General features: G+C 46.8%; 7 protein-coding genes across 7 annotated transcripts; 1 reads left to right on the forward strand and 6 right to left on the reverse strand.

Annotated features, from left to right (window-relative positions):
* Positions 1 to 1,208: 1,208 nt before the first annotated feature.
* EDB91DRAFT_1115509 (P-loop containing nucleoside triphosphate hydrolase protein) lies at positions 1,209 to 4,002 on the reverse strand. Its single transcript, XM_041317933.1, is given in 22 exon segments — positions 1,209 to 1,333; positions 1,388 to 1,411; positions 1,466 to 1,489; positions 1,540 to 1,591; positions 1,642 to 1,715; positions 1,763 to 2,090; positions 2,141 to 2,326; positions 2,385 to 2,432; positions 2,488 to 2,565; positions 2,623 to 2,668; positions 2,716 to 2,729; positions 2,784 to 2,909; positions 2,961 to 3,065; positions 3,131 to 3,186; positions 3,249 to 3,284; positions 3,325 to 3,516; positions 3,571 to 3,588; positions 3,600 to 3,602; positions 3,642 to 3,689; positions 3,735 to 3,736; positions 3,747 to 3,822; positions 3,881 to 4,002. The coding sequence occupies 22 exon segments, from the start codon at positions 3,947 to 3,949 to the stop codon at positions 1,289 to 1,291; spliced, it is 1,650 nt and encodes a 549-aa protein (XP_041180463.1). The 5' UTR covers positions 3,950 to 4,002; the 3' UTR covers positions 1,209 to 1,288.
* Positions 4,003 to 4,531: 529 nt separating this feature from the next.
* On the forward strand, positions 4,532 to 5,426 carry EDB91DRAFT_1245386 (uncharacterized protein; the record flags this gene model as incomplete). The annotated part of the gene is made up of 3 exons (XM_041322537.1): positions 4,532 to 4,944; positions 5,008 to 5,095; positions 5,145 to 5,426. The coding sequence occupies 3 exons, from the start codon at positions 4,532 to 4,534 to the stop codon at positions 5,424 to 5,426; spliced, it is 783 nt and encodes a 260-aa protein (XP_041180464.1).
* Positions 5,427 to 5,661: 235 nt separating this feature from the next.
* EDB91DRAFT_1235839 (general amidase) lies at positions 5,662 to 7,743 on the reverse strand (the record flags this gene model as incomplete). Its single annotated transcript, XM_041321373.1, has 12 exons — positions 5,662 to 5,721; positions 5,750 to 5,778; positions 5,841 to 5,983; positions 6,038 to 6,324; positions 6,382 to 6,428; positions 6,478 to 6,526; positions 6,547 to 6,847; positions 6,905 to 7,047; positions 7,099 to 7,211; positions 7,265 to 7,424; positions 7,479 to 7,622; positions 7,672 to 7,743. The coding sequence occupies 12 exons, from the start codon at positions 7,741 to 7,743 to the stop codon at positions 5,662 to 5,664; spliced, it is 1,548 nt and encodes a 515-aa protein (XP_041180465.1).
* A 1,370-nt stretch (positions 7,744 to 9,113) lies between these two features.
* On the reverse strand, positions 9,114 to 10,918 carry EDB91DRAFT_50577 (Alpha/Beta hydrolase protein). The gene is made up of 9 exons (XM_041327509.1): positions 10,694 to 10,918; positions 10,562 to 10,630; positions 10,434 to 10,503; positions 10,270 to 10,383; positions 10,126 to 10,211; positions 9,976 to 10,067; positions 9,758 to 9,923; positions 9,646 to 9,702; positions 9,114 to 9,589 (listed from the first exon to the last, which is right to left on the reverse strand). Exons 1-9 carry the CDS (start codon positions 10,875 to 10,877, stop codon positions 9,537 to 9,539), a joined length of 891 nt encoding a protein of 296 aa, XP_041180466.1. The 5' UTR covers positions 10,878 to 10,918; the 3' UTR covers positions 9,114 to 9,536.
* A 530-nt stretch (positions 10,919 to 11,448) lies between these two features.
* On the reverse strand, positions 11,449 to 13,424 carry EDB91DRAFT_50575 (uncharacterized protein). The gene is made up of 2 exons (XM_041327508.1): positions 13,099 to 13,424; positions 11,449 to 13,046 (listed from the first exon to the last, which is right to left on the reverse strand). The coding sequence occupies exons 1-2, from the start codon at positions 13,357 to 13,359 to the stop codon at positions 11,679 to 11,681; spliced, it is 1,629 nt and encodes a 542-aa protein (XP_041180467.1). The 5' UTR covers positions 13,360 to 13,424; the 3' UTR covers positions 11,449 to 11,678.
* A 425-nt stretch (positions 13,425 to 13,849) lies between these two features.
* On the reverse strand, positions 13,850 to 14,146 carry EDB91DRAFT_1008950 (uncharacterized protein; the record flags this gene model as incomplete). The annotated part of the gene is made up of 1 exon (XM_041312377.1): positions 13,850 to 14,146. A coding segment is annotated over one exon (297 nt), but the record flags the coding sequence as incomplete, so codon positions are not given.
* Positions 14,147 to 20,625: 6,479 nt separating this feature from the next.
* On the reverse strand, positions 20,626 to 23,469 carry EDB91DRAFT_1245391 (uncharacterized protein; the record flags this gene model as incomplete). The annotated part of the gene is made up of 7 exons (XM_041322538.1): positions 20,626 to 20,872; positions 22,224 to 22,357; positions 22,431 to 22,574; positions 22,628 to 22,765; positions 22,824 to 22,898; positions 23,043 to 23,234; positions 23,350 to 23,469. 7 exons carry the CDS (start codon positions 23,467 to 23,469, stop codon positions 20,626 to 20,628), a joined length of 1,050 nt encoding a protein of 349 aa, XP_041180469.1.
* Between the last annotated feature and the right edge of the window lie 949 nt (positions 23,470 to 24,418).

A 24,418-nucleotide genomic window follows, 5' to 3' on the forward strand; every position in this document is an offset into this window, starting at 1 on the left:
AATGTCTATGAGATAGCAAGTGATTTCTACTTGAATACCTTTATCGACCTTGATACATTTTGTATTTCCGTTATGGTTAATTAGACTACGGTACTCCATAATACTACCTATACTACTGTGTACTACAGGTGCTACAGGGCTAAATGTTACTCCTGGTGCCTCCTGTAGCTCTACATAGCCCAGGCTTCGGCTACATGAAGTACATAGAGCTATATAGTAACTTGGTTGCCTACATATCACTATCGTGGCTATGTAGTACTATATTGCCGTCACTAGGACTCCCACCATTTTGGCTTTTTCCTGATGAAGGGTTGTCATCGCCGGTACGAAGCCTAGGCATCTTGAAACGATCATGAGACCTTGGGCTCGGCGTCACGAGTGCTTCAGTAATCCTCTCTTGCTATCGTTCGTGGTGGTATTGGACACCCACAACATTCGAGAGCAGCATCGGAGCAGGTGGGTTGAATATCATACAAGATAATCCAACTCTGTTGAAGGAACTTGCTCTTTAGCAAGCCTGAACGTCGCAGCACAACACTTCAGCAGCACGAATACTGCGCTACACAGCCTGTTGATAGATAGAACGGACGTCTCGGTCGTACACTTTTAACTGCTTCTCCCGATCTTCATAAGCGACGGTGTCCTGAGTACGAAACACGGATGAACGAGAAGCAGATCATGATGAGATTAGTTATACATGCAGCAAGATGAGATGGGGACCGAGCGAGTAACAAACAGCAAGTGGAACTACCACAACAAGTCGACGACAAAAATAAGCTATCTAAACCGGAAGAACCAAGATGTCACTACACACTGCAGCTTTTGCGATAAATAAGACATCATGATTCCGCGTGAAGAGAGAGAAAACAAGGGGTCAGCGCACAAACTATGTACACGTATGAACTGAAATGAACACCAGGTAAAAATGTTCGAAAAGCAAGAGCAACGACGCAAACACGTGGCTCCGAGATGATATCTTCCATCCTCCGTTCATTTGAGGTCCACGCCGGTTGGATCGAACCATTCACGGAAGTCTTGCTCAAAGTCTGTCCGAAACATGGATGGGTCTAAATCCTCCAATGCTGACATAGATTGGATGAAATCCGAAGACATGAAATTAGGTGGTAGATCGGCTAGATTGACTTGCGGTTGGCTTGCAGGGATCGAAGCCGGAGGTCCTGAAGGGTTATTGTTGATGATGGGTTTAACACGCTCTTCCCCCCCAAGCTTCTCTTTGACCTCCTTGTCTTCTTGCTTTAGAATTGTCTCACCATCAGGACGCGCATAATCAAGTACAGAAAGGCATTACCTCCTTGACAGCCTGCTCTTCTTTCTAAAACACTGTGTGAGTGATATCATCCAACGGAACGGGACTGAATTACGGTACCTCCTTACGCTCTTTCTCCTCGGCCTATCCCATGGTATCAGATATTGCAACAGGACCAATTGAATGACAGGAACTTACTTCCTCCTTCTCCTTCGCCTCGCGCTTGAAAAAATTCAGCATAAACCGTCACGCAGATATTGTGCCATACGTACTTCCGCCTTTTCTTTCTTGAGCTTCTCACGCGTCTCGCGTTCCTCAACGACCCTGCAAGATAGTTGAGGTCATGATGCACTTCTCAAGGTATGTCAACGTACCACTGCGCAACTTCATCAACGCATTCGCGTGGGCGGACCTTGTTCTTTAACAAGTAACCTTGAAGCGCAGCAACCTGGAATGGTGTCAGTCGCGAATGTATCATCGACCCCGAAAACTTACGCTTAGCTCATTCTCAGGGATAGCATCTGCGAAACGCTTAGCAAGCTCAGAAATCTCAGTCTCATCAAGCACAGGAATAGTGTGACTAGGCGTCTTTCGCTTTAGCAGGGGGAGGTTTTTCTGGGAGGCGTCAACGTTCTGGGACAACTCTTCAGATGGAGATGCACTGGCAGCACCACCAGCGGGCTTGGAGGGGAAGAAGCATTTGAAAATGCCTTCAGCTTGCCATTTCGTCGCATGTGTGAAGTTCACCCAGACATCCATGCGGCCTGGACGGCTCAGAGCTGGATCAAGGCGCTCAATATGGTTGGTCGTAGCAAAAAGGAGTCTGTAAGTTACATCAGTGGCGAGGTTTCAGAGGGAAGTTATGCGACCCACCGGCCTTCTGCAGCGGCGACACCATCGAGGCTGTTTAAAAGTCCACTCAAGCTCAATGTTGATCCATCGTTAGTCTCATTCGCAGTGCTACTGGTGTTAGATGCTGTGGGAGCGCCGGTTGATGATGCATCACGACTGACGGAGCGCGTGAACGCGGCGTCCAGATCTTCAAGAAGCAAAATACATCTGGTTATGAGAATAAAATGAACACCGGCAAATGACCTTCGATAACAGTGAAACATACCTGGATGGTACATGACCCATCAATGTTGTCAGCGTATTATCACTCATCCTAATTTTGGCAAAACATTAATAGTCGGTTACTCAGTGGCTCAAGCGAGTCTTACCCCTTTGACGACAAGCTGACAACGTAGATATCCAAACCTAATTCACCCGCCAATGAATGTATCAAGGAAGTCTTGCCGCTATGACCAATGGAGCGTGAGTATCGGTGATAATCAGAACGCAATGATCGTACGGACCTTCCAGGAACACCGTGCAATAGATATCCACGGCGAAACGGTATACCTGCATGGCGTCAGTCTGATTTCAACGTTAAACCATCTCTCACGCACCTCTTTCAGCATACCTGTAAAAAGCCATTGATGTTCTGATAGCAATTCGATTCTAGAAGCTCACTCACCAATCCTCAGAACACAGGAAGTCCTTGCAATCAGCCAAAAGCATATCTTTAACGCCTGGTTGCAATACAATTGAGCTCATAGGGCGCTTCTGGCGAGCTCCATTCCAGCGCCAACATTCATACGTCCTTAGAACGGAATGAGATACGTCTGTACCTTAATGACAAGCCGAGACTCACGTATCGGCCATGAAAATATGAACGCGATGTTCGGCATCCTTTTCGTACTCGCGCTTCGCCTCAAGAACGAGTTTCTTTAAAATGTCATTGTTGCGAGCGATCACACTGCAGGGCGATGAGCATGCTGAAGGAACACTATGACAAAAGAAAAAGAAGAAAAAAGAACTGGCCTAATCTTCAGGGCCGAGCCATGACCATAGTCTGGGTAGCGCTTGGTCCTGGTTATCTATCAAAGCACGTTAGTGTTCCGAGGACATCACCGAACAGCAATAGCATGGTATCACATACCCGAAGCCAATGGCCACGGTAATAAATGGTGTGAGTCGTATCTAGCAAAAGATTAAGCCACGTGGAACCTATATGTGGCAATTACCCTACCTATACTTGGTATGAACGTCACCTTGCGTTTGCGACGTTTGTGTACGAGAGCATCTTCATCCTCATCTTCTTCTTCATCTTCCTCGTCTAGGTCACCGGTCGTTGACTGCGTGAGACCATTACGGCCAACCGTCCTTGTAGTGATTTCAAATTCACGACTGCGTCCCCAGGCCGGTTGCTGCGCTTAGCGTCAATACCATTCATGGTTGGTCATGTTCAAATTGCTACCGACCTTCGAAAGCCAGTGCATAAGCCTAGAAACAGTGGTAAAAACTTGGTCACGGTGTGGGTAAATAAAATTTACCAGTCATACGGATAGTCTTCCTGGCTGAAATGTGCGGTCAAGAAGAAGGCTGCAGATATAAACATTAGTTGCGGATAGTCAGTGAGCTCTGGAGCGTTCCGTACAGTCAAGGAATGTATGCCATGCTCCCGCCGAGGCTCTTCTGGCTGTTTCGACAGTCCCACCAATGACAACAAGTTTCTGTAGTGAAGATTTGACCGTCAGTACATTCTCTGCTCCTCAACGGACGCATGCGTACAAGAGTGTCTTGTATTGCGTTAGCACTGCCCACCCCCAGTGGGGACAGCATATTCTTGAGTGCGTCCATTACGAGGATGAGGGAATTGAAGAAAGTAAGTGGAGGCGCACGTACGCCCGCTAGTCATCAGAGAACTGATGAGTCCTTGACATGGTAACCGTGGGAACTATATATAGGAGGACATAATTCTGCTCCTGCTAAATATGGCTCATATGTTATCGGCACATAGCCATGGATGTCTGAAAATCTAGTGTACCATCAGACTCCTACCCATCGCGTGGGGAGGTAGTCTACATACTAGAGTAGCCTCTATGCTCACCTGTACCTGTAGTATTGAAGCTTCAAAATGTCAGATTAGACACAAGCCTTGATGCAAAAATAACTCTAAACTTGTGAGAGTGAAGCATCAAGTCAGAGACGAAGCATCAAGCAAGCTTAGAGTGTTTTGGTCCACAATATTCCCACACATGATATTTCCGCATTTTCCGGCCACAGTGTGGGAATTACCCCACAACACCAAAAACATCGCCCATTTTGGGAATCTCCACAATATCACACCCTCCCTACTTCACTACTGTTTGTAACTACCCTGTATAATGCATTACTTCCCCAGGTTGAGGTGAATTTCACTCGCAGGTAATCATATATGTGATGTCGGATATCCTTGCCATTGAAGCTGACCATCTCAAGGACCAAAAGGACGAATTTTCATATCACCATAATGACGCAAAAGACCGACACCTTATCTCTTGGTTTGCATATGCACGAACCTTCCTTACTGCCAGTGCTGTGCTTCTTGGACTGACACTATGGTTATGCCCAATTTCGACGCTCCTCGCCACGGCAGCGTTCGTAGTTCTTGCTTTGCTCTGGACCACTCCGATCAACCTCTCGAAGTTTGGGCTGATTTTGAAGCGCCTAATCGGGATCTCTGGTGAAGACGAGCATCAGCCTCTTACATCCACGTCTACTCTTGTTATCAAACGCATCCCTGGCATGAAAGCAATTTTTAACGGTATCATTCGAGAGTACGTCTGCATGTTCGCTGCGAATCGATGCGACCTGTACGCGTAAACCAATGCCTTTAAATGTGGCACCTACATCGTTGTCCACACCGTGTTGTCCAGGTCGGGACGTTTCAGTAGCGCAATGCTGTCTCCATGGACTAGTGTTCAACTGATCGTCTGGTCAACCGCCAACTGTACATGTCATGCAGTACGTAGGCAGCGTATGGTGATCGGCAGGACTTGAACTATGTTTATAGGTCATGACTGACGTCCGTGATTTCGAAGACGACCTGAAGACCGGCGTCCCTACTATACCCATCCTTATCGGATCCATTGTCAAGACGAGGCTCGTGTTGACAGCTTGTCACATACTTGTTATGCTGGCTTTCATCGACAATCCATATATCATGTCGAGCTGCCTATATGCCACGGCTCTGGTGTGGATGCTGGGAATACACTCGTCTAAAAAGGCTTTTATGCGGAGCACTCATTCGCAGTCCCCCTCCATTCTCTGGTACTTCTGGATGAGGCATACGTAGCTCTTCTATCAGTGTGAACATAAAGAAGGTGGCATGGACGAATGAGTAGATCAGCACACAGAACTATACTATTGGGTCAGTGCTGTCGCGGTGATCCTGCAAGGCGGAAGGTTTTCAAACCAACACCAAAAGTCTGAATAATTATAGCTTTCGAATTATTCAGACTGGACCGAGGTGTAGATTTATTTGTCAACATGTTGATAGCTGCTTTGTGTTTGATAGGTATACCTTGAACTTATTTTGTGGCTGTCAGTGCCGCATCGACAATTTCTGTCATTTTTATGACCGCCTCTTCCTCCAGAGTCCGACCAACAAGAACAAACAGGGGCGTTCTTGAATTTCTCCGGGTCGTCTGAATCAATCATTAAGCATCAGAAAATCACTGAGAGGTCGTTCAGTGCTAGCACTACTCACACATTTCGTACACGTATTGATCGAAATCATCATAGAAACCATGGGGAGGCTCCTGCCCATCGAGAGTGGAGTCGACAGTAGTCACAGGAAAAGTCGTGGCGGGATAGTCGAGTCCATTCCAAACGGTAGTGTAATTGGTGTAGCTGCGTATTGTTTCTTATTGACGTTCAAACATCCGGGATTACAAAGACACTGACCTGTTCTTCCCATGGGGAGGTGCCGCATATGCTGCGACCGGACAGATGATAGCGTCGACAGGTCGTCCTGTCCCAGTCTCTGACGCAGTTGCTTCCCAGTGATCTAGGTATTCTTTTCGGGTATTTTGACGCAGCTTCTGCAGTTGCCAGAGCTGGTATGCGGTGATGCCGCTGTTTTGCGGACGGAAGCCTGTATCGTCCAGCTCCATTGTTGCAATTATTGGCTCCCCTGTGACAGAGGTCGTGATCATGATGTCCTCGGTGGAAGCGGCGGTCAAGATATCCATCTGCATGGTGTTCCCAGTAGGTGAATAGACAGGCATAGTAAAGACCTAAGTGCTGACCGTGACTTGTTGGAGCAATCTGTGCTTGATGGGTTTCCAGTCAACAACTACCACTAAATGAGCATGATTCAGCAGAGGAGTTGAGCGAGAGAAAACCTTTGTGGCCCGCCTTCTGGAGTGCCGCTTTTGTGATTTCCAGAGACCTCTTGATGGGTGGGGAACAACGACGCCATCGTCCCACATGATCCCAAAGCACAAATCTTTGCCATATCCATGGTCTGCGAGATTATATTCGTCTTCGTCCCATTTCTTCCGAACCGCAAGAGGGTCTTTGAGCCATGGTTTGGCGTTAACGACAGCTTTCATGAAGACTTTGACCCCGCTGAGGCTGTTTGTCATAGGACCGAACACGGAGGGGACCGAGTCTTGGCCCTCGAGTGAGTTGAGGGCGCCACAGTATGGTACACGCCCGTATGACGGTCTCAGGCTGTATAAGCCGCAGAATGCAGAGGGAATACGAATAGAGCTGTCAGGGGGTCGTCAGCAGTATACTACTAATGATACTTGGAAATCCCTTTCATACCCTCCGATATCCGAGCCGACTCCCAGAGGGCTTCCTTTGAGGGCAACCAAGGCACCCTCTCCTCCTGATGATCCACCCGAGGTCAGAGAGCGGTTGTATGGGTTAGGCGTCCGGCCGAAAACACTATTGAAGGATTCTGGCCACTGGTGATGCTTCTAGTACACCAGTAGCATCCATCTTGGGGATGTGCTCACCATGAGTGTCTGCGGAACGTTAGTGCGGACGAATGGCACGGCTCCGCATTCAATCAGAACGTCCACCAGCACTGCGTTTTTATCCGCGTACTTCCCAATCCACGACGCATAACCTAAGACCTGGTGAATCACAGTGCGCTAGGTCTGCAGCTGGACTAGTGCTTACCCATAATGGTTTCTAGTCCCTTGATACATATTTGGTCCTTTAGAGATATTGGCAGCCCATGAAGTGGGCCAACGATCTTCCCTGTCTTCTTCAAATGATCATCGAGCTCAGCCGCTCGGGCCAATGCACGATCAACAAAAATTTCCGTCAAGCAATTGACCTCGTCGGCCGGTCAATACAATCTTGTCAAGCAATGCATCGGAATTCGACTCACAAGCTGATGGGCAACAATAGCCCTCTTGGAGAACGCAGTTGTCACCTCTATAGCTGTCCACTCCGCACTCGCAAGTCTCTCCAACAAAACATCCACAGAAGTATTGGTGATCTCAATTTCTCTCGCATTCAAAAGCCCACAGGTCTCTGGAAAACTAGTGACATCCAGGGTAGAGTCTAGGAGGCGGGGTCACCAGCCAATCCTGAGGAATGGAATTTAGCTGCCTCTGCTTCTTTTCTGCGACTAGAGCAGTCCAATGTGGCATATCGGTGCGTGCTGGGGATGGAATTGTACGACGGAACGACAAACTCAGACCTTAAAGAATGCTTCTCAAGAGATAAGGCGGAAAGGCTGTCCGCGACTAATATTAACAAAGAGATAAGGCTGCCAAAAGCGCGTTGATAAAGCAGGGCTGGAGGTCAGTGGGTGCAGTGAAAAAGGTCAGATGGGCGCATGAAAGTGATGGATTATGGTCATGCGGATTTCAGTGACGTGGATAACCAAATACGTGTAGGGTTCTGTCTGATATTCGTCTGATAATGGTGAAAGCTCGAAGGAATCGTGATCAGAAAGTCACTCATGTCAGTGACACAAGTCCGCCGCGTTATGGGTTCGCGTGTATCAAGTCGACTATATAAGAGGTGCCAGTTGATACACAACACTCGTCATTCAAGGTTCTATGTGGAAGAGCAAGAGATGTTTAAGATCACTCACCTAAGCAACCTGTCTGTTCAAGCATATGGACTACAGCTTCGTCAAGCGTCCTCGATGCGACCGCGCGTGTTCGACTTGCGATGTTCCGTGTACTATAAGATGACCTCTACCTTGTCTATTAACTTCTCTTCATTCTGAATATTAAATTGCGCACCACTGACAGGGCCGGGCTCTTGTGTGTTTCATGCCCACTGTGTGTCAATGTAAGTGAGGTGCTTCAAGTCGAGACCATACCGTAATGCTGGTGGTTATCCTCGATTTTACGGATGCAATTCTTGAGAATCGAAGGACGTCACTGAGATAACTCTTCGTGCGGGGAAGCAACGACCAAGAAGCTAAACGAAAATCGGACAGTGGAGTTTTCGAGTGCCTGAGTTGGCCTGAAGGTAGCTGCAGCTGGACGACGTTAAGGCTCCACGTTGGTTCTACGGACTTCGCGAGTGAATTAGCTATAGATTGCGTACAGTAGTTGTCAAGCCAGTCGCGTGAGTTTCAGGGTACTACCAGGCTCCTTCCCACCATTGGTGGAGTCATATCATTTTCACTGAGAGGTTCAATGTAGTCGGTAGGAAGTTATTCTTGTATCAGCAAGCAAGAAAAAAAATCTAGCACCGTAATGATGCTCGATGAACGGCTTGGATGAGGGTGTTCGTATCCATTGATGTTGTAGAACAGAATAGTGATCATTTACATGCGTGACACTCAGAAACATTAATTTAAATTATTTCACATTCACATCAAAAAATACAGTTTTCCGATTGGCTGAAGATCACGTTACTACTCCAACCCGCGCACTATGAAAATGCAACCTAGATTTACCAGTCCGTTTGCCTCATAGACGGACTGGTCACGAGTCTACCTTGCATGAACCTATGTCCGACATCAATACTTCCCACACTCCCTAGTTCGTAAAGCGCTCATGTCCTACTCAGTCAGTTTTTAACATTGCTTCCCAAGTTGCGTCCTGTGAAAGTTATTGAATATGTAAATTACGCTGTTCTGTACTACGACTTCGATGCGGACGAAACCACTGAATCGAAGGGCAGAACGTTCTGCCAACCGGCTTGACAGACCTCCGAGCTAGTCCGTGCTGGCGGTGAACTAATCCATGATGATATAGAATAATAACGCTCTGGCTGATCATTCATCCAATTTGAATATGGTTCATGCCGGTGGCCGCTTTAATGTATCCCTCATCAATGATAAGTTTGAGCCGTCTGTTCCCAACAGCTACTTCTGGGAATACGTTTCACCAAAGGAGTCCGAATACCGGAAAAATACAACACCGGGAATGAAAGTGACATGCAAAACAGAAGGGGTATCTTCAGCTCAAATCGCGCCAGTTCAACAGCCCATCTCGACGCCATTATATGGCCCATCGTGGTTAGATTCGGTACCTGCACGACTCTATCAGCAACGCGATCAGTGAACACCGCAATCATTGAATACGTACCATCAAAGATCTCGGGGACATCACCAACGATGCACTGAGTGCTTGGGTTATCTTGCCCTAATGCCCAACAATTCAGTACGCCGTCATAAGACCACATGATGCGTGTACTAACCAGGGCAGGCAGCCCATTCGCCAGAGTCTTCAATGTGCACCTCGCCTGCGGGGTGCACGAAGCCCAGGAACATACCGGGGCAGATGGGGATTGGGTCCTCCTCATTGTTGATGTGTGTGAGATGGACATGTGCGTCGACATAATTGGCAAAGGCTTGGTTCCCAACCTGTTCAGAATTTTTTTAGCTGAGCGGCGACAAGAGTGAGAAAATTTCGTACACGAGGAAGGCCATAACAAATGGTCTGGAAGGTCGTTCCCGCAGGAAGCCAGAGGGGGAGATATACAGAATCAAGCAGGGTGATCGCGGCACCTGTGAATATCCTAATAAACGCAAGGCCTAACAGCCCAGCACGAGAAATGCACCGCACCAAGAGAGTGACCAACCATAGTGACCGACGTGGTGCCGTGAGCGGACATGGCGGATTTGACGGCGGCAAGGACATCAGTGGCGGTACTTTTGGAATGATAAGCACAGTACTAGCACAGCCAACCATGCATAATCATGTACCCACCTAGCCTGAGCGTTTCCGAAGCCGTTGTGAACTTCGATACCCGAGCTGATACCCGGGAACAATGTCGAATCCAGGGTGGTCAGAAAGAAATCAGCATCGGTGATGAGGGGCAGACTGCCGAATGTGCATCAGTACATAGTCTCTGTGAGCCAGAAGCTACTCGCATTTCAGAGGGATTCGTGCCTTGGTGGGAGACGATCACCGTATTCAAATTTGGGTCATATCCGACGAACCCTGGTTTCAGTTATTGAGACCACAACTCAAAACGAAGTTCTGTTCCAGTAACACTCACAGTACTGAACAGAGTCGCCATTACCTCCGGAGGCAACTGGTTTGAAGTTCGGATTGGCGTTACAGTTGGCTATTCGATGCATCAGAATCATTAGAGAGCAATACATCCAAGTAGACGCGTGTGGGTACTCACTGCCACAGTTCCATGCGAGCGTCTGCGTGTTTGTGCAGTACCCTGCGCTGGCGTAATGCGTATATGGTGTGAAGTGGTCGATCTGCGACGTCGTCAAAGCCGTGATACTCTGTCGCGAGTTGAGAGGTGGAAGTGCATTGACGGCGGCAGCAACCAGGAGGACAGCAACAACAACGGACGCCATGGCGGGTTTACCTAGACTTGAAGAGGCTGACCTGGTCTTGGAATGCCAGCACGATTCCTCCCTCTGCTTATATATACAAATAGCATGCCGTCCAGAAATAGAGTCTCGCGAGCACCAGGCTCCTGTACCATATACTGAGGCTAACGGTTGCTCTGTTCAACAGCATAGCTCGTGATGCAACCACATGTATTGATTGACTTGCAACGTGTATCACTTCGATGTCGTAAACTTCATGATATCCCGGTGGAATTCCGTCAATAGTCTAGCCGGTACCGGTCATCACTGGTAGACTAATGCAATGAATTACTGCTTACCTGGCACCCGCCGTGATAACGATGCATGCAGCTATGATCGCCACAAGGTCTGAAGAGTACAAATAATGAGAGGATCGTGGAAAAGCACTAGTATTTGAGGCGTGAGTACTTGAGTATATGCAGATCTCAGAGCCCCTTCAAACGATGATGGAACTTGAATAGGAATAGATTGAGTCCGGCACACTCTCCGGAATAAGCTTTAGGAAGGTCAGATATAATTAGGACCAGACTGTCGGGTAGCCCAACACGTCGACGTATGAATGCATATGCATGGAGTTGTCCAATTGGATCGATGTACATCAACTGGCAGGATAACTTATCAACTAATTATATGCGGGAGATTTATAACACGTGCGTACGCGCCATACGGTAAAGAACAGACGCTCGTCACTGGTCACCAGTCAGAATATCCTCTAGCCGCCACCGCCACGTATTACATACCTCTATTTCATAGATATTCCAAAATGTTTGCTAATATCAAGTTTCTTCAAGCTAGATAGAGCTCATCAAGAAAGAAGGCCTTCCTTCTTGGCCCCACAGGAAGGTGCTCCTGGGCGCGAACTTTGGAGAATGCAGGTAAAAGTCTTTCCACTTCTTTCCACTTTTCTTCGTGCTCCTTCGCAGCAGGTATTGGTCTTCGCCTGCCCCCCAAATGATTAAATGCATCGACTGTCAGCAAACGCGGGAAAACGTCCGACAGGAATGCAGCGACTGCGAGAGGGTCACCGACTCTTGAGTCTCCTACGTTTAGAATCGTGACTTTGGGCCTCCGAATTCCGCCCCCCGGCCTCTGAGATGTGATATCTGTAGTTACAGCGTTCATCACGAGGCCGATGCTTTCTAGCTGGGGACACTGTCGCACTAAAGATAGCAGACCTTTCAGAGTGACGTCACTCTGTTGTCTCCAACCCCAGTGGGTTCCCAGCGCAATATTTTGCAGACTGGGCCAACAACTGGCCAACTGCGTTAAGGTGGTATCGTCCAACGAGTATGTACATGCAGTAGCGAGATCCAGTGTTGTGAGTCCGCGAAAGCGGGACAAGAGTCGAAGCGTGTCAGGGGTGAGCGTGAATTGACCAGGGAAATCTGCGCCGGCATCAGCATAGTCTTCGATCTCCAGAATCTCTAGCCTTCTTGGCATGCAACGATCCAGAAGAATTGTTATCCATTCCTGTATACCCGCTGCGGTTGTTCCGTGTGGTAGATAGCACTTCACTTCACGGAGATGAACAGATTTGACTTGCCGCATGAAAGCCGTGACAAGGTTGATGTTGTATGCACGAAGCACGAGCCGGCGCAGGGTAGAAAACCCAGGGTTCTCAACAAGTGACTTTATGTCATGCAACTTGTGGAGACAAATATCCATACTTGCAAGATGCTCCAGCCGGCCAAGCGATTGGATAGTGGCATCTGCAAGGGGCCCGGAGGTCACGTACGCAAGATTTAACCACTTGTCGAACATGTCAGGGAGGTGAAGAAAGGACCATTTGGGAAGATGCATAATCCTTAGGGACGGGCAGGCATCGCCAATGGAAGGGAGTATGACAGAGTAGACTGTGTTATTTATAGATGACATATCAAGGAATTCGAGAGTAGGGGTCAGTATTAGGCGGAAGAATCGGATAGAATCTTCCCGCGAGTCAGTCCATCTGATCTTCCGCAAGTGAGGAAAAACGGTGGAGGAAGGTGGAGGAGATGATAGTGCGCGCAAGACGTCTATGCCAATATCATGCGAAGGCGAGTTAAGGACAGGATGTTTGTCTCTTCTCGAGACATAATAACCACAAGTGAGTACAAGGCGTGAATGCGAAAGGAATATCTCCCAGTCTGCAGAGGATAGCTCTCTTTCGAGGGCCTGCGTGGGATACTCAGATGACGTAGTGACAGTGAGGTCAAGGAGGGCTCACCAAAATCGGGAGTTCATCCGGTGATTTCCCTTTACTCTTGATAGTCTTGACACAAGGAATACATCTGATTAAAGGAACTATAGTCCCCAGGTGCGCCCACAAGACTTTCATGGCAGGCTCCCGAAAGGTGCGGCACGTGCGACAGAGAGCAGCCAAAGTCCTAGCTGCTTCTTCGTCGTCGCGTTCGTTGACCTCTGCGAAGATATTGACTAGAATCTCTGAAACTAGCAGACATGGGTGCATTGTAGTTGATGGTACCATCAGATTTGAATCACTAGAGATGCATGCAGTGGCACAAGATGTTGATTAGTCAGCGATCATTACGGCCCTCATGATTCGAGTTTTAATTACAGTCGTTTGCATATTAACTTTCAGTTGCGAAACCGCGCAACACGTGTTTGTATATATTTGTTCACAGTACGAAATTGAAAATATGGCACAGAAACCCTAACCTCACCGCTGAATTATATTGTCACACCGCTGACGCGCTGAAGATTGATAGATGAGTTTTTTTTGTGCGGCTCCTACATTAAACTGACTGCATCACCCTGGCCCATCAGTACAGTCTGTCTTGCAATGGTTTAGATTGGAAGCATCCTTTTTCGCTACTTGCAGCAAGTTTGGAATATCTCCATGTGCTGCTTGCCACGTTGCACTGCAGTGCCTCATTCCATTCCATAGCCGTTTTTGAGACTTTTTTGTGTGTCATAGCCATACGACGAAGGGTGCGAGAAAGTGTTGCAATTGACACCTCCACATTGCGAGTAACAAGAAGTTTCTCTTGAAGCTCGTCAAGGTAGACTGAAGGGTTGGCATCGAGAATGGAAGTGATGTATGTGAGGTCTCCTTGATCGAGTGTTTGTGGACGCCGGCTGCTCGTATGAAATGGGTTGCTAGCTTGGCCAAAGTTGCAATAAAGACAGAGGATGTTATAGACGGTTCGTTCAGTACATCCGACAATTTCAGCAATATCTGCTGCAGTTCTATGCTGTTCATAGCACAAGACCACAACACACATTCTGATCTCTTGAGACAGAGCCATTGGCATGGAGGTGTGACATGTCACATCAACATGTAGGTATATCCAACTATCTACAGGTATTTTCTGCCCTACAAATATACACAAATATGTGTTGTGTGGTTTTGCAACTGAAAGTTAATATGCAAACGACTGTAGTTTAAACAAGTTGAATCAATGCTTGCACTCGGTTCTAGCTGAGTCCTGGTCTGTGCACATGCTTGTCACGACTAACAGTGACGCATGCTTGTGACCGACTCTCCTAAATGCTGGTGGCGCAGACTTCAGACGACAGTCTTTTCATCCTTACCATCACCAGTGTTGAGCACTCCTGCTCGCGCATGTTCCTGCGCCATAATTTAAGCTATTTATTGAATTTTTGCTCAAACTTAATTTGGTCGTACCTCCATGTCAGACTCTCAGAATGCCACTTCAAACACTCAGTCATCTCTTATGGGACCGGGAAGATCAGGGACTTCGTCTCAAACCAACGCTGGAAGATCAACTGTATCCCAACAAGAATTAGTGGAGAAGTGCCTCAGCACAGTTGACTGACTACAAACAGGGCATCATCTCAAAACAAGAAGCGATTGTCACTATCACAAAGACTGTTGTGTCGGGAACCGACCAAGCCTCGGACCAAGCCAAATCTTTTATTCGCCACACTGTACTTTGATATGCTTGACAAATGGTCGAAAGAACTTGAAAGGTCGAGAGCCTCTCGTGAATCAGCAGATGCATGACACTCTGAAGACAGGGACTCCATCGCTCCTAGAGAGGATGGACTTCAACAGGAGCAAAGCATTGAGCAGGAGGAATCCACTTGAAAGCGATGCAAGTTGGATCTCACCTGTCTTGGATGAGCCGAACAATCCTTTAGAGGAGGTCAGCTCTCCACAAACCTCATGCATACTAATGAAATCCTCCTTAACTGGTCTCAAGACCCCAAAGAAGTATGACAACAGCTCATGTATCACCATTGCTGCCCAGAATTCCATGAATCCGGATGGGCAGAAATTGTTGCTGGCAAATGTGTTAACCTTGACGCCATACATTCCATCATCTCTTCCTCACACACCTATTGACAAATGTACTGAAACGATTGGAGATATTGAGATTAAGTTCTCCAGAACTTCAGAAGTGGTGTCAAAGAAAATCACAACTGCTGTGCAATGGTCTGCAGCATGGAACAGGACCGCTAGAGCCATTAAGTTTCCTTTCCCTCATCAAGAGGATGAGCTCGCCGCGTATGGAGAATGTATCAATGATAAATTTGACCGAAGACTCGAGCGAACCCATGAAAGAATCATTCGCTATGATAAAGCCGTCAGGAACTGAGCCGCAAACTCGCACAGAGTCAAACTATCCGACTTTGCAGCCTTCACTGACATCTATGAGTCTCACTTCCAATCTGATGGCAGGCACTACGACGAAGACAAGCAATCCGCGTCTGGTGCACCTGCATGGGCCAAATCTGTCTTCAGTTGGCGAGAACCCTGTCATAAGTGGAATGTGGGAGAGTGTACCCGCAGTGCTCAAACTTGTCAGTATGCACTGTTACAGGGACCCTCAGATCCCTATCATCTCCACCAAATGTCACCGTCACAACTGCATCACAACACATGACAGATGACATCACCAGCATGTGACTAAACTGCATAGCACAGCATGACAGCTGTTGGAGCATGATAGCTCTAGACTAGACCTAGACCAGGATCAATAGAAGCCGTGTGCTTCTCCCTTATTGCCTCTACTGATACACTGGTAACCCTTATCGCTTATCATGACAGATAGCATTATCTGACTTGGACACCTACCGCTGTGCCGGTACCATACCCCCTTAAAGGTTGCAAGTGGCGCTTGTCTAGACCTGTTCAGCACAAACAACCTCTCGCTATTGATGACCTTGCCCTCATAGTGGATGCACTCGGTTCGTCGATGGACTATGATGACATATTGTTTGTTGCCCTACTCATTACTGGGTTTAAAACTTTGCAATGTTTAGCCGAGTTGTGTTGGCCTAACATGAAAAAACATCAATTGTATCGCAAAGTCCCTTTGCGGCATTCTCTTACTCTCACTCATACTTTGGCAACCTATCTTCTGCCTCATCATAAAACAAGTACCTTGGGAGTGGGATGTGAGATTTTGTTGCTAGGACAAACTGAATGCTAGGGTGGATCCCTTAGAACTCTTGTGGAGGTATGTTGCTGCTTGTGACAATCTCTTTCCCCACCATCCTCAGTTATGGCTGGCAGCCACTGGGATTGTCCCAACACGTGCATGGTTCATGCGCTATCTTTGGCATTTTTTCCCACCGACTATTTCTGGGCATTCAATGCATGCTGGAGGAGCTACTGCTCTAGCTGCGGCTGGTGTTGCGCCTGCGCTGATACAGGCAGTGGGACGCTGGTCCTCAGATGAATTCCAGAAGTACATTCGCAAGCACCCATTTTTGCTTCATCTCCTCATACATGGTTCTCAAAATCTGTAGCTCACCGAGATTATCAGATCTGTTTGTATTTTTCTGCTGTATTTGTGCATCAGTGGCTTGTTGATTTCAGGGATCATTTCTATAAAAAAAAAAAAAGATAAAAAAAAAATCTAGCCCTATAGCGGTTTTGGTCAAGTCTTACTCTTTTTTCCTGGTCTCAGTTGTCCCGTTACTTGGTTTTTGAGTGCATTCTCAGTCATCCTGATGACTTGTATACTACTTTATTTTGAGCTGTCATATCTCAGTGCTAAAATTGATTGCAGGTCCCCCGAGCACTAAGCTGGGGGACCCCACCTGCCCTAAACTCATTCTTCAAGTGCTGGTATGGAGTGCAAGTTGATTCAACCTATGAAGAATCTCAAAGAGGTTTGAACAATTCCGAACAATCTTGAAATACTTTGTTGCGCTTGAATTGGCGACTCTCAGAGCTCCACTGGACCTATATATCACAATGCGTCAAATCAGACCTCAGATTACAACATGATGTCTCCAGCACCTTTTATAATGCAGGCCTCATTCTTTTCTACATAACAGTTTGGACCTGCAGGTTGGGAACTTATCTCAGTTGGCTTCAAACCCAGCAGCCGGTTCACCTGATGCTGTGGTACTCATGCATGATGTACATATAGTCATGTTCTATTATTTTACTTGCATGGGTCATGCATGATGACCATGCCTTGCATGGCATGCTAAGCATCCTCATGCACCACCGCATTTTTTTGACTATGGGAACTTTGTCACTACATCCAAAACATATCCATTTCTGGTCATCTCCCGGATCTCAACATTTCCCACACTGCTCCCCATCATATTCCTGCCCACCACCATACCATATCCACCTATCTACTGTAGATAAGTATTAGTATAGGCTATGTACATATAATAGGTCAGAATAGAACACTTTTTTGTCTGTTTTTGTACCAATACATCAGCAAAACTGCCCAGGTCTTATGAGGCCTTGACTGGCCTAACAAGGCCATACGAGGTGGCTGTAGGCCTGGTGGATTGCGCAAGGCTCACAGCACCATGAGCAGAAATACTCCCATCCAGAAATGTAACGCTAGGCTTGTATGAAGGAGAAGCAATTGTAGTCATGCAAGGCTTGAGAAGGTTATCAAGGCTTAAGAGGCTCATTAAGACTTAAGGTGCATGCACGGACTAATGAGCCAGGTAGTACATTGCAAGGCCATCCAGGCCAATCTATTAGCTCCAGTATGATACTAAAATACAATGAAGTGCAATAAACAACCAGCAGTGAAAGGTGTGAGCAAAAATGAGTATGACCAGAAGCATAAGTGCGCAAAGGAAAACAGCAGGTTGGATAATGAATCCAGAAAGACAGGTGGGCAACTAGAAGCTGTTCGTCTGTTTCTTGTCACGAGGAGGGTTTCATTTGGTGGCTTTGGTAGAAGAGGTCTTCTTCCATTTTTTCTTGGGTGTGGCTGGTGCGTTGGGAGTGATGTCTTCATCCTCGATGAATGGCTGGTTAGCAGGGGGAAATTTTAACTTCAATCTGACCTTTGTTGCAGCAGGCTGAGGGGAGGGAGGAACAACAGGGCGAGGCACTACTTTCTTTGCCTGTTTCATAGGCCTTGGTGGTGGTGGAGGGGAGGGCTCATTGTCTTCATCCTCGGTAAGTGGGGGTAGAGGAGAGTCGGATCGAATCTTCTTTGCTGGGGGTGGGGAAGGCGATGATGCATGTTCCTCATCATCCTCAGAGAGTATGGGTCGACGGTGCTTGGTAGTCTGAGAGTGAGATGGAGTCTTCTTCACTGGGGGTGTAGAAGGCGATGGTGCACGTTCCTCAATATTGTCCTTGTCAGATTCAGGGAGTGTGGGTCGACAGTGTGTTTTTTTTTTCAATTGGTGGTTTTTTCTTCTCAGGACGCAACAGAGGAGGGGAGCACTGATTGTCATCATCCGGCAGCTCGATCAGAGGCCTAGGTACAGTGGCTCAAAAAACTGTCCACATGTTTGTGCTATTTTCACTATTTACATGATTGTATATGAATGAACAGGTAGACCAAGAATATGCCAGTGTGGTACTATGTAGTACTCCTTTTGGGCGTGAATCTGAGCCCTTATGCGTGGGAATACATGGTAATATGGTGGTGCTATAGGCCTTACAAAATGATGACTTATGTGGACAGTTTTTTGACTCAAGTATTTTACACAGATAATTAGGTGTTCTAGTATTCAGTGTGACCTCCCTTGGCCTTAATTACTGCCTCTATCCTTCTAGGCATGCTTTCAATCAACTTCTGACAATCCTCTTCTGTAATCTTTCCCCACTCCACTGTGACTCTCTCCCATAACTCCCATACTCCTTTAGGAGGGTGTTCATAGGCTAAAAGCCTCTTCTTGAGTACTCCCCAGAGATTTTTGATGACATTAACATCAGGGGATTGTGCTAGCCATTCAAGGAGGTAAATATTGTGCTCTTTAAACCATTCTCTGGCTCTTCTGGATGTATGCTTTGGATCATTATCCTGTTGGAAAATAATCTCTTCTTCATTAATTCCTGATTCTGCCATGCTAGGCAGCAAGTGGTGGTTGAGGATGTCCACATACTGCTCAGCATCCATCCTCCCCTCAACTTCTGCAAGCATTCCCACACCATTCCACCCCATACATCCCCACACCATTAGAGAACATCCTCCAAACTTAAGAGTTCCATTAATCTCTCTGTCTGTAAGAGGCCCCCCCTTCTTTTTCCATACATATACCTTCCCATCTGACCCAATTCTATTGATTTTAGTCTCATCAGTTTTGATGGGCTAGGGCAAAGACTAGTCTTCTCTTCCTATGAGTGATGGAAAGAAGAGGCTTCTTCTTCTTTGTTACAGCCCTAAGATTGGCTTCCTTGAGGACATTCCTCACTGTTTGTGAAAAAACTGAAGTAGGGATGATGGAATTGATATGATGAGTGACTTGGACAGCATTATCAGCCTTTTCTCTGGCATAATGACCCTCCTATCAGTAGAGGTGAGTTTGGATGGATGACCTCCACTGGAGTTTTCCTTGTCTGGGTGACATGCTTTGATGAGTTTAGCTACAGTAGACTTGCATACACCAGTTCTAGAGGCTATTTGACGAGTAGAGAGGCCAGCAGTAGACAGAGAGAGGATATTATCCCTTTGAGCAGAGGAGATGGTTTTCATGGTGATTATGACTATGATATATGGGATGCACTTCATTGTATACTTGGAGATAGGTTTAATAATGTCATAATGACACCATTTCATAATTTATTCAATAGTGGCATGTGTTAAGACCATGCTCAGGGGTAGGACAGAGTCTGAGGGGCTTGGCTTCAGCTCAGTGCGCTGCGCCCCTTACCTGAGTACATGCCCCTAGTTTCAGATTGTAGTCCAACTCAAGTTTTACGAGCTCCGACAGGACATCGGAGCAGAGGTCCTCCAAAGGAGGACTGACGGACTACTGGATAAGTGCGGGAACAGTCGGGCGGAGATTGGTCTGCCCTACAGGGGAGAGTCGGAGGGCTACTGCAGTCGGAGCTAACAGTAGGAGCGGAGCGGAGGAGACTGCTTGGACTGAAGTCTGAAGCAGAATGAGAACACAGAGGACAGAGATACGAGAGTACTAGTCACAAGTCTGACGCACGGGAAAGGCAGCGGAGGCGCAGGAAGTCGGACGAGCGGAGGAGGCAGCCAACCTAGGGAGTCAATCCCCTAGGCTGGCAAGCAGGAGTTGTCAAGGGGTTTGCCCAAGAACAAGGACAAGAGAGCAGGGCTTAGAAAAGGTAATATTCAGACTGAAGATCTACAGACAATTGTACATATGTTTATATACTCTAAGTGGGTAGCATAGCATAGCAAAAGGCTATGTGCTGAGTGTACAGAATTATTAGAAAGATGACTGAGACATACGAGAAAAGGGGCTCGGAGAATAGTATGTACGCGACGGATCAATAATCACTCGGGTATAGAGATTACTGGTGATCCGAAAGGAGGAACTATGATACTAAAAGGAGATAGGACCAGTTGAATGGTTCCTAGTCTAGGGGTGGACCGGTCAGGCGGTCAGGCGGACCAATTGTCGGATGGAACAACACGAGAGGAACTGAAGGAACCAAGTGGGTCAGAAAAGTGGAGATGGTGGAGGGAGTAGGATCGGTCAGACCAATGGAGCAGAGGAGCAGAGCTCCAGATAGGGTCTGAGGGTAGGGATATGGTGTCGGAGGAAATAGGGGTAGTGTCGGAGAAGTGGAGCGGAGTCGGGCAGAGGTAGCAGGGCTAGTCCTGCTGAGATGCATTTCAGTGCATTGTCAGAGAAGGAGGGATGGAGCAGGTGTAGGGAGTATCCCTATGCTAGGCTCGTATCCATCACTTTTCCGATGCATCAGGCATCCATCCGACGTCCATCTGACACCTACCCATTCCATCCGATACACATCTGCTTTTCGGATGACATGCGGATACCTTTGGATCTCCTCCTATAGCTCATGCATCCACCACATCCGTCCTGTCCATGTCCATTCTACCTCATTGGTATGTACTCACACGCATTTTCTTGTTACTGACTGAACACAGACATATCCTCTCACACTCCAGTATTTTTCGGATAGCTTATGGCATGGTCTAGACTTGCTACCTATATATCTATGTTCCTTGAAAATGCTGTACCCTATAAGCATGGAGGGTTTCGAAAAATACTTACTTCATGTAACTTTCTCCCACTTTTCCTGCACCCTACCAGAAGATCGCTTTGACTTATACTCACTATCCATCTAACCTTTAATGAACTTCCTTCAACTTTGATTTGCATCCTGTCTGATCTGCAAGTGCCATCCGCTTCATCCGCTTTTGTGGATCTTTCATCCTGTAGGGTCGTTTTAGACAGAGACTAGTATTCCCCAGTAGCAATCCCCTTAAGGGTCAAACACACTTGTTCCCAAGCGAGGCAGCAGGCAGCGAAGACCCAACTGTGTAGTAGATCGATTTCTCTCCGCTGCACTTGTTGTACCCACAGCGGACAGGGAAACAGGGGGTCGGACCAATAGTAGGGATGTCTATGAATGGTGTTGGGAGTGGCTGAATCGGGTATATGACAGCATGACTTTATGGTGTCATAACTAATGAATTATATAATTTTAATCTTGGGTCAAAAAACTGTCCACATGAGTCATCATTTTGTAAGGTCTATAGCGCCACCATATTACTATGGATTCCCACGTGTAAGGGCTCAAATTCACGCCCCAAAGGAGTACTACAGAGTACCCCACTGGCATATCCTTGGTCTACCTGTCCATTCATATACAATAATGTAAATAGTGAAAATAGCACAAACATGTGGACAGTTTTTTGAGCCACTGTAGGTCAGGTCGAATCTTCTTTGACGCCAGGCACGTCAAAGGTGGTACCACCAGTACAGGATCTTCGTCACTGGACTCAGCTGGAGGTTGGGGCTCCGGACAAGGTTTCAGTTTTACAGGTCAAGGGAGTGGAGCCGTAGATGTTTTCTTGACACAACTCGGAGGACACTCCTCCTCATCAAACAGCACTGTGGCTGGTGTGCAACATTCTTGTGGGGAGGAGCTGGCTGTCTCACTATATTGTGTAGTAAGTATGAGTCTTACAATGTAGCATATACACACCATCACTCTGAGCCTTAGCCTGTGGCGGCGCAGCACCACGTCGAGCCAAACACTGAGCCTTGATCTCGGCGATGTTGTTTTCTTGATCCAAGTCATCCTCCAAGTTGGATGGCTTCTTGATGAATTTGGCCTGATGGGCACCCGATCCAATGCGGCTACAATTTCCCAATCAGCAATGATGACTCTGACAAATTTGAACATACAGTGTTCCACAATGACATGGTGTCTTTAACCCATGGATCCTCATCATCATCGAGCATGTTGATGATAGCCCAAAACAACTCCTCAAGATTCATTGTCCCAATTTCATTCGTCCAATTCTGCCCATGACTAAGTGTGAAGTACGTCTGACAGACAATAGTAGTGAGAACTAATCTCGAAGCAAGAATTATGAACTTACAATGATGTGAACAATGGCGATAATATTTTTGGTGATGGACGTCAACCCAAATGCACAATTTCTTGCCACCTTCGAGGCCTTGCTAGTAGTAGACTCGGCCATTGCAGCTGATGGGCCAATATACAAGTGCATGTAGAACTGTGGAAAATATGAGGGAGATATAGCATGAAACTGAACCAGCAGCAGCAGAACTCACACGTGCAACAACATGATTCCTAAACAAACCCTTGGTTTTGTCTGTTGGATCAGTAGATGCTGTCTTCATAAAATCCTGTTGGCCAATTCATTGCAGTCATTTTGAGCTTTCCCAACTGTAATTTCTCCATTCCTCTGTCAAAATGTAGTAAGTCAGTTGCTATCTTGCTACCAATGAGAAATATCTCACTTGTCAGGGTCACAATCAAACACATCTAACTTGTTTCGAGGGCAAAGCCACCTGGGCAAGCTGGGGATGAGTAATCCCTCTCATGGACTTATCTTTGACTTCAGGTATTGGTGGATCGAGGGCGTCTTCTTTGCTGTGCATGTTCAGAGGCACGTACTTGAGCCCTTTGTGTTTGATGGAGCTAAATGCTGTCAATCGAGCATCACTCATCCCCTTGGTGACCTAGATGACATTGGATCATGTCAGAACTTTCAAAAATAGTGCATATATGCGTGCAAAGACTGCATATATGCAGAAAGACACAGCATATAATGGAAAAGTGAGTGTAGATACTCACTGCAGAGATGATCTTCGACAGCTTGTCACTGGAGATCATATCGAGTTCGTCACGGAGGCTTGGTACAATGTTGAGGATGCCATCATACAGGTGAAGATGGTGTCTCTTGATCTCTTTCATCCTATACTCAACTACATCAGTATGATAAGCACAAGAAACATTCGACTATCAAATCACAGATCATCATTATCTTTACCTCCACGATCATGCTGAAGACCGGTGTGGAAAGCAACAGAAGGTAGGCCAAAGAGATTGAGGACACATGACACTTTTCACCCTGCATTCCGGTAGATTTCCATAGGGTCGGAATCTGCTTTCCCATTTTCCGATCTTTTTATGGTTAGTGCCAACACATTACAGTCTTGTGGTGTGTCATACCTTTTTGTTTTCTTGGTCTTATGTACACTAACTGCCTGAAGTAGCTCATCAGTGTTATTCTTACACTTCTTGATTGGTGACAAAGGCAGAGTTTTGTTATGACCAATGTTCACCAATAATGATGAAGGCGAGCACACAACCACTAGGACTCGGTCAGAGAGGATAGTGAACAAGATGGTATTGAGCATAAACGTCTAGGTCACTACAAGCGTAGGAAACGAAGAGGTTAAGTCTAAGGAGTACTTATGCTAACTAACCTACTTATATACATAACATTGAATAGGAGTCTGAAAGAAATCAGCCAATGAGAAAAGAGTCGTATGATACTGCGGATGACTAAGTATGACATCATGATATATAAGCGAATGAGTAATACGGCAACTAAATAGAAACCCAAGCTCCGACCAGGTTCTTCTTTGGGAAGCAAGATTGTTCTAGCCTGTGGAGTAGGGGAGCCAATCAGAGAAGCAACTGGTGATATATGACGAGGAGTCACGTGACCAGGCTTGGGTACTGGAAGTAGCCGAAGGAAAACCGAGAAATGAAAAATGGTTTGTATTTGGAATTCGTGACATTACCCCCTTTCTAGGATGAGTGTCCTCGTGAATGTAAGATGGTCGTATATTTTTCTGTCTCCATTCAAGGAAATCAGGGGTTGTCAGAATTGAAGCGGAGATTTGCGCCGATTTAA

This window comes from Suillus paluster (assembly GCF_016628075.1).
Source record: "Suillus paluster strain FC165 chromosome Unknown EDB91scaffold_10, whole genome shotgun sequence".
Lineage (NCBI taxonomy): Eukaryota > Fungi > Basidiomycota > Agaricomycetes > Boletales > Suillaceae > Suillus > Suillus paluster.

Excerpts from the sequence above, each read along its gene's own strand:
- EDB91DRAFT_50577 (XM_041327509.1), bottom strand. The coding sequence starts at position 10,877 with ATGGCGTCCGTTGTTGTTGCTGTCCTCCTGGTTGCTGCCGCCGTCAAT. Across the intron at positions 10,631-10,693 it reads GCTCGCATGGAACTGTGGCA|CCAACTGTAACGCCAATCCG; the intron begins GTGAGTACCCAC and ends TGCATCGAATAG. Across the intron at positions 10,068-10,125 it reads TATGGTTGGTCACTCTCTTG|GTGCCGCGATCACCCTGCTT; the intron begins GTGCGGTGCATT and ends GGATATTCACAG.
- EDB91DRAFT_1115509 (XM_041317933.1), bottom strand. The coding sequence starts at position 3,949 with ATGGACGCACTCAAGAATATGCTGTCCCCACTGGGGGTGGGCAGTGCT. Across the intron at positions 2,433-2,487 it reads GTCAGCTTGTCGTCAAAGGG|GATGAGTGATAATACGCTGA; the intron begins GTAAGACTCGCT and ends TGCCAAAATTAG. Across the intron at positions 1,592-1,641 it reads GTTGATGAAGTTGCGCAGTG|GGTCGTTGAGGAACGCGAGA; the intron begins GTACGTTGACAT and ends ACTATCTTGCAG.
- EDB91DRAFT_50575 (XM_041327508.1), bottom strand. The coding sequence starts at position 13,359 with ATGGTACCATCAACTACAATGCACCCATGTCTGCTAGTTTCAGAGATT. Across the intron at positions 13,047-13,098 it reads CGGATGAACTCCCGATTTTG|GCCCTCGAAAGAGAGCTATC; the intron begins GTGAGCCCTCCT and ends TATCCCACGCAG.